Source organism: Vipera berus (assembly GCF_964194415.1).
Source record: "Vipera berus genome assembly, chromosome: Z".
Taxonomy (NCBI): Eukaryota; Metazoa; Chordata; class Lepidosauria; order Squamata; family Viperidae; genus Vipera; species Vipera berus.
This window is the reverse complement of record NC_138205.1, coordinates 99,156,835-99,173,958: the sequence shown is the minus strand read 5'-3', so window position 1 is coordinate 99,173,958 and position 17,124 is coordinate 99,156,835. Positions and strand designations below refer to the sequence as shown.

The window sequence follows — 17,124 nt, the reverse complement described above, 5'->3', positions numbered from 1 at the left end:
TTGTGACAGGGTTGTCACTTAAAGTAACTACTTTAAATTGTCACTTAAAGTAATTAAGCATTACTTATTACACTATTTTTATATAAATGTCCTCCTAATAACATATCCATATTAATTTGTTATGTTTTCTGATGAGTATTTTATCATAGCTTGACTGTCACATTCTAAGAAATTCACTGGGATTCAGGTGCAGTTCTATAATTTGTATAGAATTAAATAGGAATCCTGGAACATCAATGAGATCTTGCTTTCTCAAATCTTTTGAGGCCTACAATGTGTATATATGTATATATGTTTAAAATAGACACATTAGAAATGACTTTATTTATTGCAACAAAATTTTATATTACCATAAAAGTCACTTTGAATTCTGTAAGGTTTACTTGAAAGCAGGTATATATAAAACTAGAGCCCTAATGTAGAAATTATAATTTTAATTTGCATAGTGTATATGACAAAAGTCAAAACAATTGCTTTAAAGGGAAAAAAAAACAAGATTTCACATTTTGTAAATATATGTCCATATAACACATCATCTTAGAAATTAACATTTTTCTGGATGATATTACCGTAACATTTTGGTTAGACAATAAACATAAAATTAGTTCATGTATTCTGAAATAATTTACATTAGAGTTTTGTAAATAAGTGGGAGTTCTACATATAATATGATAGATCAGTTTTTGCCATGTTTTAAGGTATCAGTCAGTCAGAATAGAGCTGGAAGGGACCTTGGAGGTTTTCTAGTCCAAACCCCCTGCTCAAGCAGGAGACTGTATCCCTACAACTTCTGAAGACAAGCTGTTCCACTGATTAACTGTCCACAGTGTTAGGAAGTTTCTCCTTAATTCTAGGTTGCTTCTCTCCTTTATTAATTTCTATCCATTGTTTCTTGTCTTATGTTCTGGTGCTTTGGAAAATAAGTTTATACCCTCTTCTTTGTGGTAGCCCCTCAAATACTGGAATACTGCTATCCTGTCACCCCCTACTCCTTTTTTCTAGACTAGTTACAGCCAATTCCTGTGGCACATGATTCATATGTTTTAGTCTCTAGGCCTTTAATCATCTTAGTTGCTCTTCTTTGGACTTTTTCTAAAATCTCAACATCTTTTTTGTAATGTGTTGACCAAAACTGGATGCATTATTACAGGTGTGGTTTTACTAAGAATTTATAAAATAGTAGTAATACTTCACGTGATTTTGATTCTATGCCTCTGTTTATACAACCAAGGATTGTATAAGCTTTTTTGGCTTCTGCGACACACATTGCTGGCTCATATTTAACTGATCGTCCACTAGGACTCCAAGGTCCCTCTCAGTTACTGTTTTTGAACCCGGTTTCACCTAACCTGTACTTGTATCTTTGGTTTTTCCTGTCTCAGTGCCTCAGTTTTTTAATTATCTTTTCCAGTATCTTCTCAGGTGTTGATGTTAGCCTGATTGGTCTGTAGTTTCTTGGGTCTGTTTCCCCCCCCCCTTTTTTGAAGATGGGAACCACATCAGCTTTTTTCCAATCCTCTGATAGTTCCCCAGTGCTCCAGGAGTTTTGAAAGATTTGGTACAATGATTCCGAGATAACATCTGTCAGCTTTTTCAGAACTTTAAGATGCAATCCGTCAAGTCTCAGTGATTTATATTCATCAAGATCAGACAGGTGTTCTCTTACTACTTATTTTAACTTTTATTTCTAGTCTGTCTTTTATAGGGTTTTTTTTTGTAGGTTCAGCTATACTTGCTTTTTGCATGAAGACTGATGCAAAAAATGAGTTAAGTAGCTCTGCTTTCTCCCTACTGCCTGTTACTTCCATGCCATCTTCTCTTTTGAGTAGTCTCTTTCCTTGATTTATTTCTTGTTATTTATATGTTGAAACTTTTTTAAAAATTACCTTTGAATTTTGTTGCAAGTCTTTGTTCATCCTTAGCCTTTGCTTTCCTGACTTCATCTTTGCAGTTTTGGACTACCTGCTGATATTCTGCCTTAATTATGTTTTTCTCTTTCCATTTTTTTGTATTTAGCTTTTTGTCTTTTAGTTTATCAGAGAGATCTTTGGGCAACCATGCTGGTTTCTTCTTGGATTTTTTGTTTTCTTTTTCAGTGGTATTTTGCTGGACTGGGCTTTAATAATCATATTTTTCAGAGTTTCCCATGCTTCTTGAGCTGTTTTCCCTTTTAGGATTTTGATCCAAAGAATTTTTTTAAACTCTCCTGTGTTTGTTAAAATCAGCACTTTGAAAGTTTCAGACACTGGTTGGATTATATTATGTTACTTCTGTTTGCATTATATTGAATTCCAATATGGTGTGTTCACTCTTGCCCAAGGTTTTGGAGACTTCAACCCCCTCTATCACTTTTTCTTTATCATTTAAGTCCAGTTTAGTTTTTCCTCTAGTTCTCTCCTCCACCTTTTGTCAGCTAAACTTAGGTTAGGAATCTGTTTAATCTGCCACTTGCTGCAAAGTTGTCTCTCAGTTGATATCAGAATAGTTAAAAGTCCCCCATTACTACTGTGGTATGTTTCTTACATATATTTGTTGATTGATTAGCAAACAGTTCATCTATTTCTACTGCTTGGTTGAGTGGCCTATACTGTACTCCTATAGCAATGTCATTCTTTTTTCTTTTTATATTGACCCATATGGATTCCAGGAGGTTTTCATCCTTGGTTGTGCATTTTTGTAGAGATGTAATAATTTTTTATACATAATGCAACTCCACCACCTGTTTTGTTAGGTCTGTTTATTTTGAATAGTTTGTATCCTTCCATCGGTACATTCCAGTCATGAGTTTCATTCCACCAAATTTAAGTAATGGCAATTATATCATGTCTATCTTCAGTTATTAATATTTTAGGTTCACCCTGTTTGTTCCCTAAACTTTGAGCATTAGTGTATAGGCATTTGAGTCATTTATGGGTCTTGGGTATGTTTCTTATATCTCTTACTTTGTAACTGGAATTTCCATCCTTCCCATCCCTTTCTACTTCATTATGTTTTTTTTTCTTTCTTCTTTCTCTTTACTCCCTACCTTCTCATATGATTGGTTATCGGGTGCATTTTTTTTCTTGAAATTACGTTCTAAAGAGTGTGAAGGTTGGTCCCCTCCCCCCTCAAATTTAGTTTAAAGTTCTTTTGATAAGATGAGCCAGTTGTTTTCCAAATAGATTCTTTCCAGTTTTTGTGAGGTCCAGTCCATGTCTTCTAATAGCCCTTCATATAGATAATGCAGGCCATGGTCTAGGAAGCTGCTCTGTTGATGATACCAGTTTTAAGCCAGTGGTTCATTTCTAAAATCCTTTTCTTCTTCATTAGACACTGGCCTTTAGTTGTAAGTTCAGATGAAAACACCATTTGTGCTAATTCTTTAACTTTCTTCTCTAGCTATTGGTAATCTCTTGTCATTGTTTTCAGATTCATTGTTCTGTCATTGGTCCCCACATGTAGGAGAAGAAAGGTGTAGTAATCCTTGGGATTGATTATTTTAGTACTCAACATTTTTCATTTTTGCTCCAGGGAGACAATTATACATTGACTGCCTGGTCTGCAGATTATAGTTTCCGTAAGAATTGGATCTTTTGTTAACAACATTCTCCTCTTTTTTCTTAGGGAAGTCTGGAATACTTTTCTTCCTGTTGCAGGAATGCTGGGTTGTGCCTCTTTTTTTAGAAACTATTGATGAATGCTCTTTTGTGGGTGTCTGCGTATTTTCTTCCAGGGGGAGGCTATGAAAGCTATTGTTCAGTTCTAGAGGGGCTTCATTGGAATGAGTTAGGGTAGATAGGGGCTTAACTCTTGGTTGTTCTTTTTTTTCAAAAAGTGACATGTTTCCATCAGTCTTTAGATGAATATATATGGGATCATTGTTTATGGAAGCTTTTTATTCTCTATTGTGTTCAATTTGGGTGTGTCGGTTTTCTTCTTTATATTCATATATAGGATCATTTTTTAAGAAACTGTTTGCTCCCTATTGTGTTTTATTTTGGTGTGGTCTTCTTATGTGAACCCTTTGGGATTACGTGAAGTTTTGCATGAATTGGCCATAAAATGCGCTCTAAACATCATGTAAGTCACAACAATAGAAAAACACAGTCTGCTTAAAATAATACTACACAAACATTAGCTGTTGTCATGTTTTAATTGAAGATAAGATGGAAACATTCACAGTGCAGGGTGGAAAAAGTATGTGAACCTTTGGACTTTTTGGACATTGCTGTCCAAAAAAAATATTGCAGCACGTTTGAAGTTTGCAAAAGAGCACCTGGATGTTCCACAGCACTACTGGCAAAATATACTGTGGACAGATGAAACCAAAATTGAGTTGTTTGGGAAAAACACACAACACTATGTGTGGAGAAAAAAAGGCACAGCACACCAACATCAAAACCTCATCCCCACTGTAAAACATGGCAGAGGGAGCATCATGGTTTGGGGCTGCTTTGCTGCCTCGGCCTGGACGGATTGTTGTCATTGATGGGAAAATGAATTCCAGAGTTTATCAGGACATTTTGCAGGAAAACGTATGACCATCTGTCCGCCAACTGAAGCTCCACAGAGGATGGGTGATGCAACAGGACAATGACCCAAAGCATACAAGTAATTCAACAAAACAATGGCTTCAACAGAACAGAATACGCCTTCTGGAGTGGCCCAGTCAAAGTCCTGACCTCAACCCGATTGAAATGCTGTGGCATGACCTTAAGAGAGCGATTCACACCAGACATCCCAAGAATATTGCTACACTGAAACAGTTTTGTGAAGAGGAGTGGTCCAAAATTACTCCAGATCGTTGTGCAGGTCTGATCTGCAACTACAGGAAACGTTTGGTTGAGGTTATTGCTGCCAAAGGAGGGTCAACCAGTTATTAAGTCCAAAGGTTCACATACTTTTTCCACCCTGCACTATGAATGTTTCCATCTTTTGTTCAATTAAAACATGACAACAGTTAATGTTTGTGTAGTAGTATTTTAAGCAGACTGTGTTTTTCTATTGTTGTGACTTACATGACGTTTAGAGCGCATTTTATGGCCAATTCATGCAAAACTCCACATAATCCCAAAGGGTTCACATACTTTTTCTTGCAACTGTAGGTTGGGATTTCTCGCTTTGTTTATTGCTCCAGAATTTCTAAAAGTATTCATTAGGATTTTTTTTATTTATACAGATGTCAGTACAATTTCTGTAGATCTAGAAAAAACTATATAAAATCAATAGTTGTTACACAACAATCACTTTCTGTAGCAGAGTGGATTGAATTTCTTAACTTTAATTCTGAATCTCAAAAAAACATTTAATCATTAGAATTTTACTTTGTAGGATGTGGCAGTCTAAGCTGAAAAAATTGAGTGATGTTTGACAATGGATTTTCTGTAATTTTATTAGAATCAAGGGAAAGCAAATTATCAGTTAATTGTCTGGTTAGACGACATTATTTATTGGAAACCTATAAGGTTAATATAGGCTTTTGAAATAATACCAGACTTCTCTCTAGCATATTCAGCTACTTTTTCCTTCATGAAGAAAAAAGAACCATAGCAAGAAATACTTTGATAGCATTTTTTCCATAACTCCTAATTTCAACCATGAAATAAAAGTGAACAGGCGAGATGCCTAAAAGGAGAGTTTAATTAAAACTTCTGTGGCTCATCACTCAGTAATGCAAAGTTTGTTTTTTTTAATCCCATTTATATCCCGCCCTTCTCCGAAGACTCAGGGCGGCTTACAATCTAAAGCACAAATCAATGTGCTTAGCAATAGCCTTCATTCTATGTATATGCCTGCTTATTAGGACTTTCGCCCCCCCCCCACAAGCGGCATTATTACAAAGTCAGCTTATTGCCCCCAACAATCTGCGTCCTCATTTTACCTAACTCGGAAGGATGGAAGGCTGAGTCAACCTTAAGCCTGGTGGGACTCGAACCTGCACTAATTGCAGGCAGCTGGTGTTACTTAAGGAGGCATTAGCCCACTGCTCCACCACTGTAAATGTATGTACAGTGACTTATTTGGTTAAAATTTTCAGGAAACCATGTGTTTCAAAGCTGGATTTACTACAATTGTAAAATTAATTATATTTGCCCAGTGCCTGTAATTTTGCTCATTGTGCTAATAACAATGATATTTTCCAGCTGAATATGACAGAGTTATAACAATGACCTTTTACTGATATTAGTGAGAAAGTCGATCAACCTAGGACGATATTAATGAATATTGGAGAAGAATGTTACTAGTACAAATTGTAGAATTGTTGTGAAAATATTAAAAACTACCTTAAAGATACAAGGCTGGTCTTCCATTGTGCCACCCCCCGCTGCTGGGCTGTGGAACCGACCAGGTGGTTCCGTCCCAGGCGCCTAATGGACCCAGAACGGTTCCAGATGGCGCTTGGGTCCTTACCTGCCTCCCTCACTCACAGCCCGGTCGATGCCTTGGTGGATGCCTGGGAAAGGGCGGCCACTGAGGCACTCAACCGTGTTGTACCCTTGCGACCCCAGACTCGGCACAGATCCCGTTGGGCCCCATGGTTTTCCATGGAGCTCCGGGACATGAAGCGTCGGAGACGGGGTCTAGAGAGCGGTTGGAGGTCCACCCGGTCTGAATCTGACCGATTGCGACTAAGAGCCTTTACAAGGTCTTACCTCGCTGCGATGAGGACAGCGAAGTCTAATTACTTCGCTGCCCTCATTGCGTCCGCAGATAATCGCCCAGCTGCCCTGTTTAGGGTGACTCGCTCTCTCCTTAATCGGGAGACGAGGGAGGAACCCTTACAGGGACGGGCTGAGGAGTTTAGTCATCATCTGGTGGATAAAATCGCTCAGATCCGGACCGGTTTGGACTCTCACTGGGCAGAGTCTGGAATGGAGGAATCAAGCGGTCTTGAGCATGTTACCTGGACTGAGTTCGACCCTGTTTCCCCCGATGACGTGGACAGGATCATGAGGAGACTGAGTTCCACCACCTGTTTACTGGACCCGTGCCCCTCCTGGCTGGTCTATGCGGCTCGGGAGGAGACACGAGGCTGGTTCCAAGCAGTAATATCTGCTTCCTTGAAGGAGGGTACCTTTCCCACTGCTTTGAAGGAGGCGGTGGTGAGGCCCCTCCTCAAGAAGCCTGCCCTGGATCCGGCTGTTTTAAATAACTATTGTCCGGTCTCCAACCTTTGCTTTTTGGCGAAGGTTGTTGAGAGTGTGGTGGCGCATCAGTTTCCTCTGTTCCTGGAGGAAACGGATTATCTTGACCTGTATCAATCGGGTTTCAGGCCCGGGTACAGCACGGAGACGGCATTGGTCGCACTGGTGAATGATCTCTGGCGGGCTCGGGACAGGGGATGTTCCTCTGTCCTAGCCCTTTTAGATCTCTCAGCGGCTTTCGATACCATCGACCATGGTATCCTACTGCGGCGTCTCAGGGGGTTAGGAGTGGGAGGCACTGTTCTACGGTGGTTCTCCTACCTCCTGGGCCGCTCGCAGTCGGTGTTGACGGGAGGGCAGAGGTCCGCCCCGAGGTCTCGTTTGTGGAGTCCCCCAGGGGTCGGTTCTCTTTCCCCTCCTGTTCAACATCTACATGAAACTGCTGGGCGAGCTCATTTGTGGTTTCGGGGTGGGGTATCATCAGTACGCTGATGATACCCAACTTTTTCTCTCCACCCCGAACCAACCCAGTGATCCAGTCGACGTGATGTCCCGTTGCCTGGAAGCGGTCCGGGTTTGGATGGGGAGAAACAGGCTTCGTCTCAATCCTGCCAAGACTGAGTGGCTGTACATACTGGCATCTCGGATAAACCAGGTTGTTCCACCACTAATGATGGGGGGTGAGGTGTTACCCCCCGTCGATAGGGTTCGCAACTTGGGCGTCCTCTTGGATTCACGGCTCAATTTTGAAGACCATATAGGAGCCGTGACCAGGGGGGCTTTTGCCCAGCTTCGTCTGGTGCACCAGTTGCGGCCCTATCTGGACCGAGATGCCCTACACACAGTCACCCATGCGCTTGTGACCTCCCGGCTAGACTACTGCAACGCTCTCTACATGGGGCTGCCCTTGAGGACCACTCGGAGGCTTCAACTGGTGCAGAATGCAGCTGCGCAAGTTGTTATGGGAGTTTCCCGATACTCCCGTGTAACACCTCTTCTCCGTGAGCTGCATTGGCTTCCGGTTGCCCTCCGGGTGAGATTCAAGGTGCTGGTAATGACCTATAAAGCTCTCAATGGCTTGGGTCCGGATTATCTAAGGGAACACCTGCTGCTGGCATCAACTTCCCATCGTCCCGTGCGCTCCCACAGGGAGGGCCTTCTTAGGGTACCGCCGGTCAAGGAATGCCGGCGGGTTATCCCCTGTGGGCGCGCCGGCCCTTTGGAACCATCTTCCCACGGACCTTAGGACTGCCCCCGACCTTCGCTCATTTCGCAGGGATTTGAAAACTTGGCTTTTTGAGCTGTCTGGCCCAGACTGAGGGGTTTTAATTATTTATTAATGGGGTTTTAGTTTAAATTCAGGGACTTAATTTAATTTTAGTTTTAATCGATTTTAACTTTGTATGTATGTATTTTTAATTTTTCCCTGTAAACCGCCCTGAGTCCTACGGGAATAGGGCGGTATACAAGTTTAAATAATAAATAAATAAATAAATAAATAAATAAATAAATAAATAAATAAATAATATTGTGGTAGAACCTGAGTTAATCACAGTTATAATTGATGTCTTTAATATGATTAATGAGAATCTACTCTTAGGTAAGTTCATGTCTCTATGATTTATTAATTGGAATTTAAATAGTAGTTAAGTATTCTTAAAACTTGTACATAAGTAGGGGATTTTATCTCTTTTTTTTCTTTGGACAATTGGTTTTTCTATGTTATTGCAAATTTCATAATGCCCTAAGTTTTAAAAGTAGTTTACCATATGACTTCTATTTGGGGGGAAAATACAAAAAATAAAATCTAAAGATTCCTGTAGGTTAGATCTTTGTCTGTGGTTCTTGGAATCCTGCCTACATTTCTTGAAATCATTTTATTGCTATAAAACAATTAACGTTTAGCATTGTGCAACTCTATATGCTTCTAAATTTTAATAACTGCTTTAATATCACAATACTTTCCATACTGCCATACTGCAATACATTTAATACTTTAATTCTTTCCACATTCTTTGCTTCGCCCATGGTAGTAAAGTGCATTGGAGTAATATGAGCTGAGAGATAGCTATATGCCTAGCTCTGTTTACATGAAACTTCAGAAAAATTAAAAAAAAACCCTGACAAAAAAGCAAAGAAAAGTACATAAATAACTTTATATCCAACTCTGATATCCAACTAAAGAGATAGTTGAATTATTTGCTGTAGATCTGTTAGTGATTCTATGTTGAATATATGACAAATAGTAAAAGGAAAGGTTTTGTAGGTGTCAGAATGAATTTAATAGAGTAATGGGGTTGAAAGAGGCATTCAATTCAATATAGCGCTCAATGCAGGAATCTAAACTCAAGGAACCCCCAACAAATGGTTGTTCAACTTATACCCAAAGACAACCATCACCATTTTATTTAATTAATGCCATTGTCATATTGTTTTATTTTCAGGAACTGCTGTCTAACATATACTTGAAATGACATGCTCTAAGATCCCTTGCAAGTAATCTTCCTAAATCTCTCTATTTTCCTTTTAAAGCCGAGGGTTACATTTCCTGACTTAAAACAGTTTTCAGTATTTTAGTTCTTAATCAGTTCTCTCGATACTGCTCATCTGGCTTAAGAAATTGAAAATCATTCAGAGTAAATAACTGTTCTTTGAACTTATTTCTGTCAATCTCAACCTTCAACCCAGGTCCTTAATTCTGTTTTTCACAGAACACATATGGTGGAACACATATGGTCTTTTCAAACTGCGCCAAAACAGGAATTAGGTGCTGTGTTTTTTCAGTGTTTCCTGTTAGCATCTTGCTATCTACATTCTTTTTATTTTGAATCGTTTGGGGGAAAAACCTTAAATGTTGTGAGCATTTTTTGTAATCTCATCTCCTTTTTGACCTTACTCTTTCTGACATTTCTTCTGTTCTGGGATATCTGTATTTTTATTTATCATCTCTCTTGTTTTCCAGGTCCTTTATACAGCCTTTATTTTATTGTCAGATCTTCACTAAGTTTTTAGTGCAATAACTTTGGATTCTTTTGTCTTTGTCTTCATTGAAATTGCTTGCAATTGTATTTTTTTTAAAGAACTTGTACTCATATTGAATTTCTTTCCTGTTAGTTTTTTTCTTGCCACACAATTCTATCACTGCTCTGCAGATTTTCTAATGCTTTTAAACTACATTCAGCATTAATTTTATTAAAATAAAATATTCCAGGACTTTATTGTCACTTTCCCCCAATGTTCTAACTAAATATTTTCTATTGGTTAATATAAAGTCAGAGTTTGCTTAATTTATTGTGCCTTCTACCACCTTTAAGAGAGAGTGTTGTCAGCAAGAAGGTTTCTTGGAAATAGGAAGGGGTTATGTCGAGTTAATTATACTTACTGTCATGGCTATGTTTAAGTTCTGTTCTTTATTTTTGTAAAACAGCCCCATATGGTAGAAGAAATAGTAATAAAACCAATAATTACATTGTTTTTATTTTTTACCTACTTATTTTAACTGAGATACCACTTAATGCGTTGCCAGATTTGTTTAGCTTTGTTATGATTATTTTTAACGTGCACTGACATTCTCTTTTTCTCCTGTTTTCAATTTCTTTATTATCCAACCAAATTCCTATTAGATCTAGCAAACATATTTGTCCTTCTATACTAAGAACTGAAGTTTCTCTTTGCTGGCATTAGAGTATAGGTAATGAAGAACATACAATTTATGAGTCAGTATTATTTATTGATCAAGTCAAGTTACTTAGATCTAGTTAAGTATTCCCACCTTATCCTGTAGTGCCCAAGATTGAATGAAGGTATCTATATAAAATGAATTTTTGTCATCTTGTGGAATGGAGAAAGCGTGGCTTTTTTTTGTCATAGCCCCTGTCCTCTGGAGTAGCATCCTTCAGAGATATGGATGATGTCCAGTCTCCTGGGATTTCCTAGATAAATAACACACACACACACACACACACACACACACACACACACACACACACACACCACAGATTCAGTTTAAAGCTCTTCTGATCAAACCCTCCAGTGAACACAGTTTACCAGTCTTGGGAATTGCAACCCATCTTGTGCCATTTAATGATACATAACTCACTCCAAATCACAGAAACCCACATCTCACTTGTCTGCATCACTTGCAAGCCAGAATCTTTGTAGTACTTGTTTTTCTTTTCCTGTTCTTCTAACATAATAATAACAATGGATGAAAGTATCATGTGAGTCACTAAATTGTGTGGACCAACAAAAAGGGTTAATTGTCAGTGGACATGATACATCTTGGAATTTTTCTTTTCACATTTATAATCTATATTCCTGACAAACAATACATTTAATGAATCAATCACTTTGGTTATCACATCTTTATTTCTGTTCATAATAATGAGTCGACTAGTAACATGATTATTTTCTAAGTTTTCTTGCAGGGGCATATCTACCTTTAGGAAACCACTTTGTGGCTTCTGTTCAGCAGTGCCTCTTTTCTTTCCATGAAGGCTAAAGCTCTTTTTTACTCTCTGAGGGTTTCAAAGCTATTGCTGAATTCCAGTGGCACAGAATATGATCTCTATGTCTTATTAGTAATTGTTACTCTTGTTTGTTGGGCTTGTTTCATTTTAATATTCTTTCTTATGGAAAATAATTTCATTTCTCAGCAATTTTTGCAGCATCCCATTTATTTGATCTAATACTTTTCATCCTTTCTTATGAGATGAAGTGTGGACAGTTGCTGCTCTATTTTTTATTTTTATTTTTCGCAAACACCTCCACAAACTTGCCATTGTTGCAGAAAAATACCAGGTAATTTCAGTTCAGAACACAAATCTAGCAAACTTTGTAGTCCACAATTACTGAGCCATGCATATTTATCTTCATTTCTGTTTCTTAAGCCGTCATAAAAAGAGATTTTTATTTTATCCTCAAACTGTTAAATTAGTTGAGTACATAGTGTTAAGTTTAACAAGTACATTTATTAGGAAGTGTGCCTTAAATTCTGTTACCACATTGCTAGCTCTCCCTGTTTATTCATTCCTGAAAACTGGCTGTCTTTATTAATTTTAGGGCATCTGCAAAAGTCTCTGCTTGCCCAATGACTCTATCACTTAGAATAGACAATCTCCTATCAGCATAGGATGTATTGTCAAGCATATTAATTCTTCTATCTTAGTCTAATGGAGAAAGGTGAGCACTAGAATTACAAGACTAAGGGTTGTTTAGGACCAATGTAACAGTAATTGGCATATCATTCACTTATTTTCTACATTCCCATATAAAAGGATTGAATAATAAAATTGGTCAACTACAGTGTGAATATAAAATAATTTAAATGCAAACACAAATCAAGTATGAGTGCCCATAATACCTTTTCTAATGTAATAATGTATTTACATTTTTTATTGATAGGACTCGCTGATTCTTGAAAAATCTCAGAATTGGAGCTCCCAGAAAATGGACCATATTATGATTTGTTGTGTTTGCCTTGGAGATAATAGTGAAGATGCTGATGAAATAATTCAGTGTGACAATTGTGGAATAACAGTACATGAAGGTAATTCTATTATGTTTTCAACTTAACTCTGAGTAATGAAGTATTACTTTTTTTTAATAATATTGAGTGAATTTGTTTATGAGTAGGTTAAATGAATGGATTTAATAATTGTCTGATAATGTAATTAACAGAACTCATGGATATGTATATCCTGATGAATAGTGTATTATTAAAATGATATTGCTAAAGGTTTATAATATTACAAGGCTATTAGCTTGAGGTTTGAAAAGAGCTGTTTTTTAAAAAATCCAGATTACAGGTATTTCTTTAACTGACTGTTTCCTGCTTCTTCGTGCTTACACACAGAAATGAAGCACTAATCAGAAATTTGTGCATTTCCAAATTATTATTGGTTGTATTGATTGGTGTGTAATACAGATGTAATATTGGTGTAATAAAGGAACTTATTCAGCAACCATTTCAACTTGCAATTGGACTGAATAAAATGTTTCATGACTGGTCCTTGTGCTTCACAGCATCCCTGCAGTCATATGATTACAGTTTTGGTGCTTGGCAACCTGTTCTTAATTGTGGTCATGTAATCACCATTTATAACCTCCAATTCTGCCTTCCAACAAACACAGTCAATGGAGAAGGCACAAATGCTGATCATGTGATGCTGTGCTTAATGACTATGACACTTAACAGTAACTGGAACTGCTGCTAACGCCAACATAAGTTGGTGTAGTCATGTAACATTGTACGTTACAACCATGTTGCTTAGTGATAGCATTGCTAGTCCAATTACTGTTGTTAAACAAGTATACTTGTATTCTGTATGCTTCTTTCCACCCCAACGTTTTGAGTTTTGAATAGAAATTTAAAAAATGAGTAGAATCCTTTTTTTCAGAAAAACAACCAGTTTTGTTGAAGTTAAATGTTATTAAATATGTATTAAATGTTGGTAGTAGGTAGGCTAGTGTATAATTTTTCAGTTGAGCTCTGATTTGCAATTATGTATTCTTACAGAAACTAATGGTAAGATACCGTAAAATGCCCTGAAATTCCATCAGAATGATTGGTTGAGAAGAAACATTTTATACCTATTTAATTGCACTGAATATAATTGAAATTAAGATTTAACTATTCAATCCAATCTCAATATTATTTTATCTCAAATCATAAACTATGCTTGAAATATTATTCATTTAAATAGATTAGGATAGATTTCATTAGGAGCAGAAATAGGGATGATAAAGTGGTAACCAAGTTATAGTCTAAGAGTACTGGTTTCTCCTTTATGTGAAATATAATTAACCCACATTCCATCCTTTCATAGCCCCAGCTACATAATAGGCATGTGGCAATACCTGATAATACTGATTCCTGATGCTGGTTTATTTTCCAGTATACAATTTATGATTGTTGGAGTAAATGGATAGGTAATAATAGAAAAATAAGTATGAAAGATGGAAAGCATGCCTTATATTAAAAGTATCTTCATACAATAGACTAGGCATGGTTTCTGCAATATATAGATTCTTGTTTTGCTCATAATAAAGCTTTTTATTATTAGATCTGAATGTGAAAAAAATTGTTTGACTAGCAATTAATTAATAGAAGGTATTATTGCTCAGTTCTAGAGAAAAAATGTAATCTTTTTAAAGTGCTTTTTTATAAATATTATTTTGTTAATTTCCATTCTTAAAAGTGAAATTCCAAGGCTATTATTTTTATGGCTATCTTTAAACAAAAATCCACTAAGCTAAATTATGATATTGGAACATAACATTTCCACCAGCATCATTTTCCTTATCACAAAAGGTCTAAAGAAAAATACTTGGTACTTATTACATTTTGATTTAGAGATGCAGATGATTCATTTGTCTACAATTGAATATGCATTTGTACATACTTCCTTGTTTACTGTAATATTGTTATTTACATACTGGAAAATATCCTGAATACTAATTTATGTTGCAAGCATTATTTGAAAGTCATCTTCATTCTTATAAAACTTTTTTTTGCTTTTTCTTCAAGATTCTCTATTCACTGTTACATTGTCATTAGTGGTGCTTAATATGCTATTTAACCATTCTTATAATGGCTTGAAACAGTCCTTGCTTTAAAATACTGTTTATCCTGAATTTTTTTTTCTGTTGATAGGTAATTATACAGTACAATCAAATATACAAGTTAAAAAAAGTTTTTTACTTTTCTTGGAATCAGCATAATTATAGAAAACTTAAAAGTGTACAGGGGCTTCTGGAGATATTTTTAAAATGTCCTTTTTTATTTTCTTGTGAAAACCGTAGAGCCATGGTGGCGCAGTGGTTAAAATGCAGTACTGCAGGCTCTCATTGCTCATTCCAGGAGTTCAAATCTTACCGGTAAAATGAGGACCCAGATTGTTGGGGGGCAATAGGCTGACTATAAACTGCTTAGAGGGGACTGTAAAGCATTGTGAAAGCAGTATATGTCTAAATACTATTGCTATTGCTTTTCCCACTAGAAATCTGAATTATTTGAGATAGCCTGTCATTCTGATATATATTGTTTACGTATTACATATGTATTGACATATACATTGCTTCCTTTATTATGTATAAAATCAATATAATCATAATCCATTGTAAAATAGACAAATTAAATAAATATTTGTACTTTGGGTACATTACCAGGTCTCTTGAAAGATACAGTCTAAGATTCTTTTTTCCCTTTTGATGAACATGTCCTCCTGTTCCTTGTTTTTCTGATTCTTAAATTTAGTACTTGACCATTTGATAATATCTTCTTTTAATATCTGTATATTTCCCTCATTTGCAGGTTGTTATGGTGTTGATGGTGAAAGTGATTCTATTATGAGTTCTGCTTCAGAAAATTCCACTGAACCATGGTTCTGTGATGCTTGCAAATGCGGCGTCTCCCCAAGCTGTGAACTTTGTCCCAATCAAGATGGAATCTTTAAGGAGACAGATGCTGGCAGGTTAGTTGCAATAAAATATAAGTAGGTCTCTGAAAATTATCCTTTGCTTTTTATGCTTTTTAAAATAAATTTATTTGGTATATATAAAGAAGCAAAAAATACACAAATAAGACAAACAATAACAGAACAAAGACAAAAACAAAAGCATATTTTAAAAGCTCAATTTTGAAACACATATTAAAATTTGATTATGTAGAATAATATTGATTAGTCTTTTCATTGCATTAATATTCTGTCATTTCATTAGGACAGAGTAAATGCCTTACAGTCCAGGGCTGTAAGTATTTGTTAATGTAAAATAGTAACTTAATAAGTTATACCAGTCATACACATGGAACCAGCTGATACTTAATAATTAAAAGGAATATAAAAATGACTAATCTAAAGAGTGACTTAGGTAACTTTTTTATATTGGATTTAAGAAGAAATCTTAAGGATTTTGTGAGAAGAAAGGAAAAAATGAAGGGAAAACAAATTTTAGGACATTATTTAAAGGCAGATTAAAATTATTAAAATTAAAAGGAAAGAATATAAAGCGGGTTTATTTCATCAAGGATAAAATAGTTATGGTGTTATTTCTGGTACCTCTTAATGGGACTTTTGCTGACCAAGACTGAATTATGAGATTTTAAAAATCAGTTTTAGATAAGAGATGAAATAAGGAATAAAGAGATAGTTTGTTATATTTTAATAGAAGGTGGTAAATTGTTCAAATTGTTGTACTTGTGACAAAGTAGTCACTTCTTTAAATATTTATTTTCTTTTTCTTTGCTATATTGTTTTTTAATTTTTCTTTCTATACTATTTTTCCCTTAACTTACTACTTTTTTCTTTTATTTTTTGTAGTTTGTTTTTTATCTGTTCAACTACAATGTTTAATAAAAGCATTGTTTAAAAAAATCACAAAAAAGCTCAGAAATGAAAGATGCTCAGCGTCAGATCAGTCTTTCACTGTTTTTAGCCTTAAAATAAATAAAAACACTACTTTGGTGTTAAAAGCTGTTGAAGGAGCTATAGATTGCCATCCATCTATTCAAGGTGCAAGAACATTTGGCTGGGCTGGGCATTAACTTGCCAAATACCATTCTGGTGCTTTCATTCTTAATCAGTTTTATTGCTGCTGCTATAAAGAAACAGTCTGAAACAGCCACATTTTCTAACAATGAAATAACACTTAGTTCCATTTCTCTGTTTGTATTCAAAGACACGTACATATATTGAATCAGGAGTTTCAAATACGAAGTCATTCATGAATTTACATGATGTTGTTTTAAAGTGACTTTTTTAAATTTGAATATTTAATTTGGTGAACTGCATTGAAAATTGTGTTACCACCAGAAACCAGTTAGTAGGCTGCAATTTCAGTGATGGGATTGAAAGAATAATTTTACAATTTTGACTTATGCAGCTTAATTAATTGTCAATTTTCTCTTTTGAAAAAGTATGGAAGTATGTTTGAAGATAAGTATGAAAAAACCAATCTACTTTATAAACTACTTTACAACCATTTAAAGCTCTTTTGGTGT

The 17,124-nt window shown here is 36.0% G+C and overlaps 1 protein-coding gene across 8 annotated transcripts in view; it reads left to right on the top strand.

Annotated features, from left to right (window-relative positions):
* Window positions 1-17,124, top strand: part of PHF14 (PHD finger protein 14) — a 162,452-nt gene that overhangs the window by 11,128 nt on the left and 134,200 nt on the right. For all 8 annotated transcript variants that reach the window (XR_014028513.1, XR_014028514.1, XR_014028515.1 and 5 more), the window contains exons 4-5: window positions 12,528-12,672; window positions 15,439-15,598. Coding sequence is in view for 4 of the 8 variants with exons in the window: in XM_081344066.1 (XP_081200192.1) it covers window positions 12,528-12,672; window positions 15,439-15,598 (305 nt within the window). In the remaining 4 variants the exon portion in view is untranslated. The remainder of the gene's footprint in view (window positions 1-12,527; window positions 12,673-15,438; window positions 15,599-17,124) is intronic.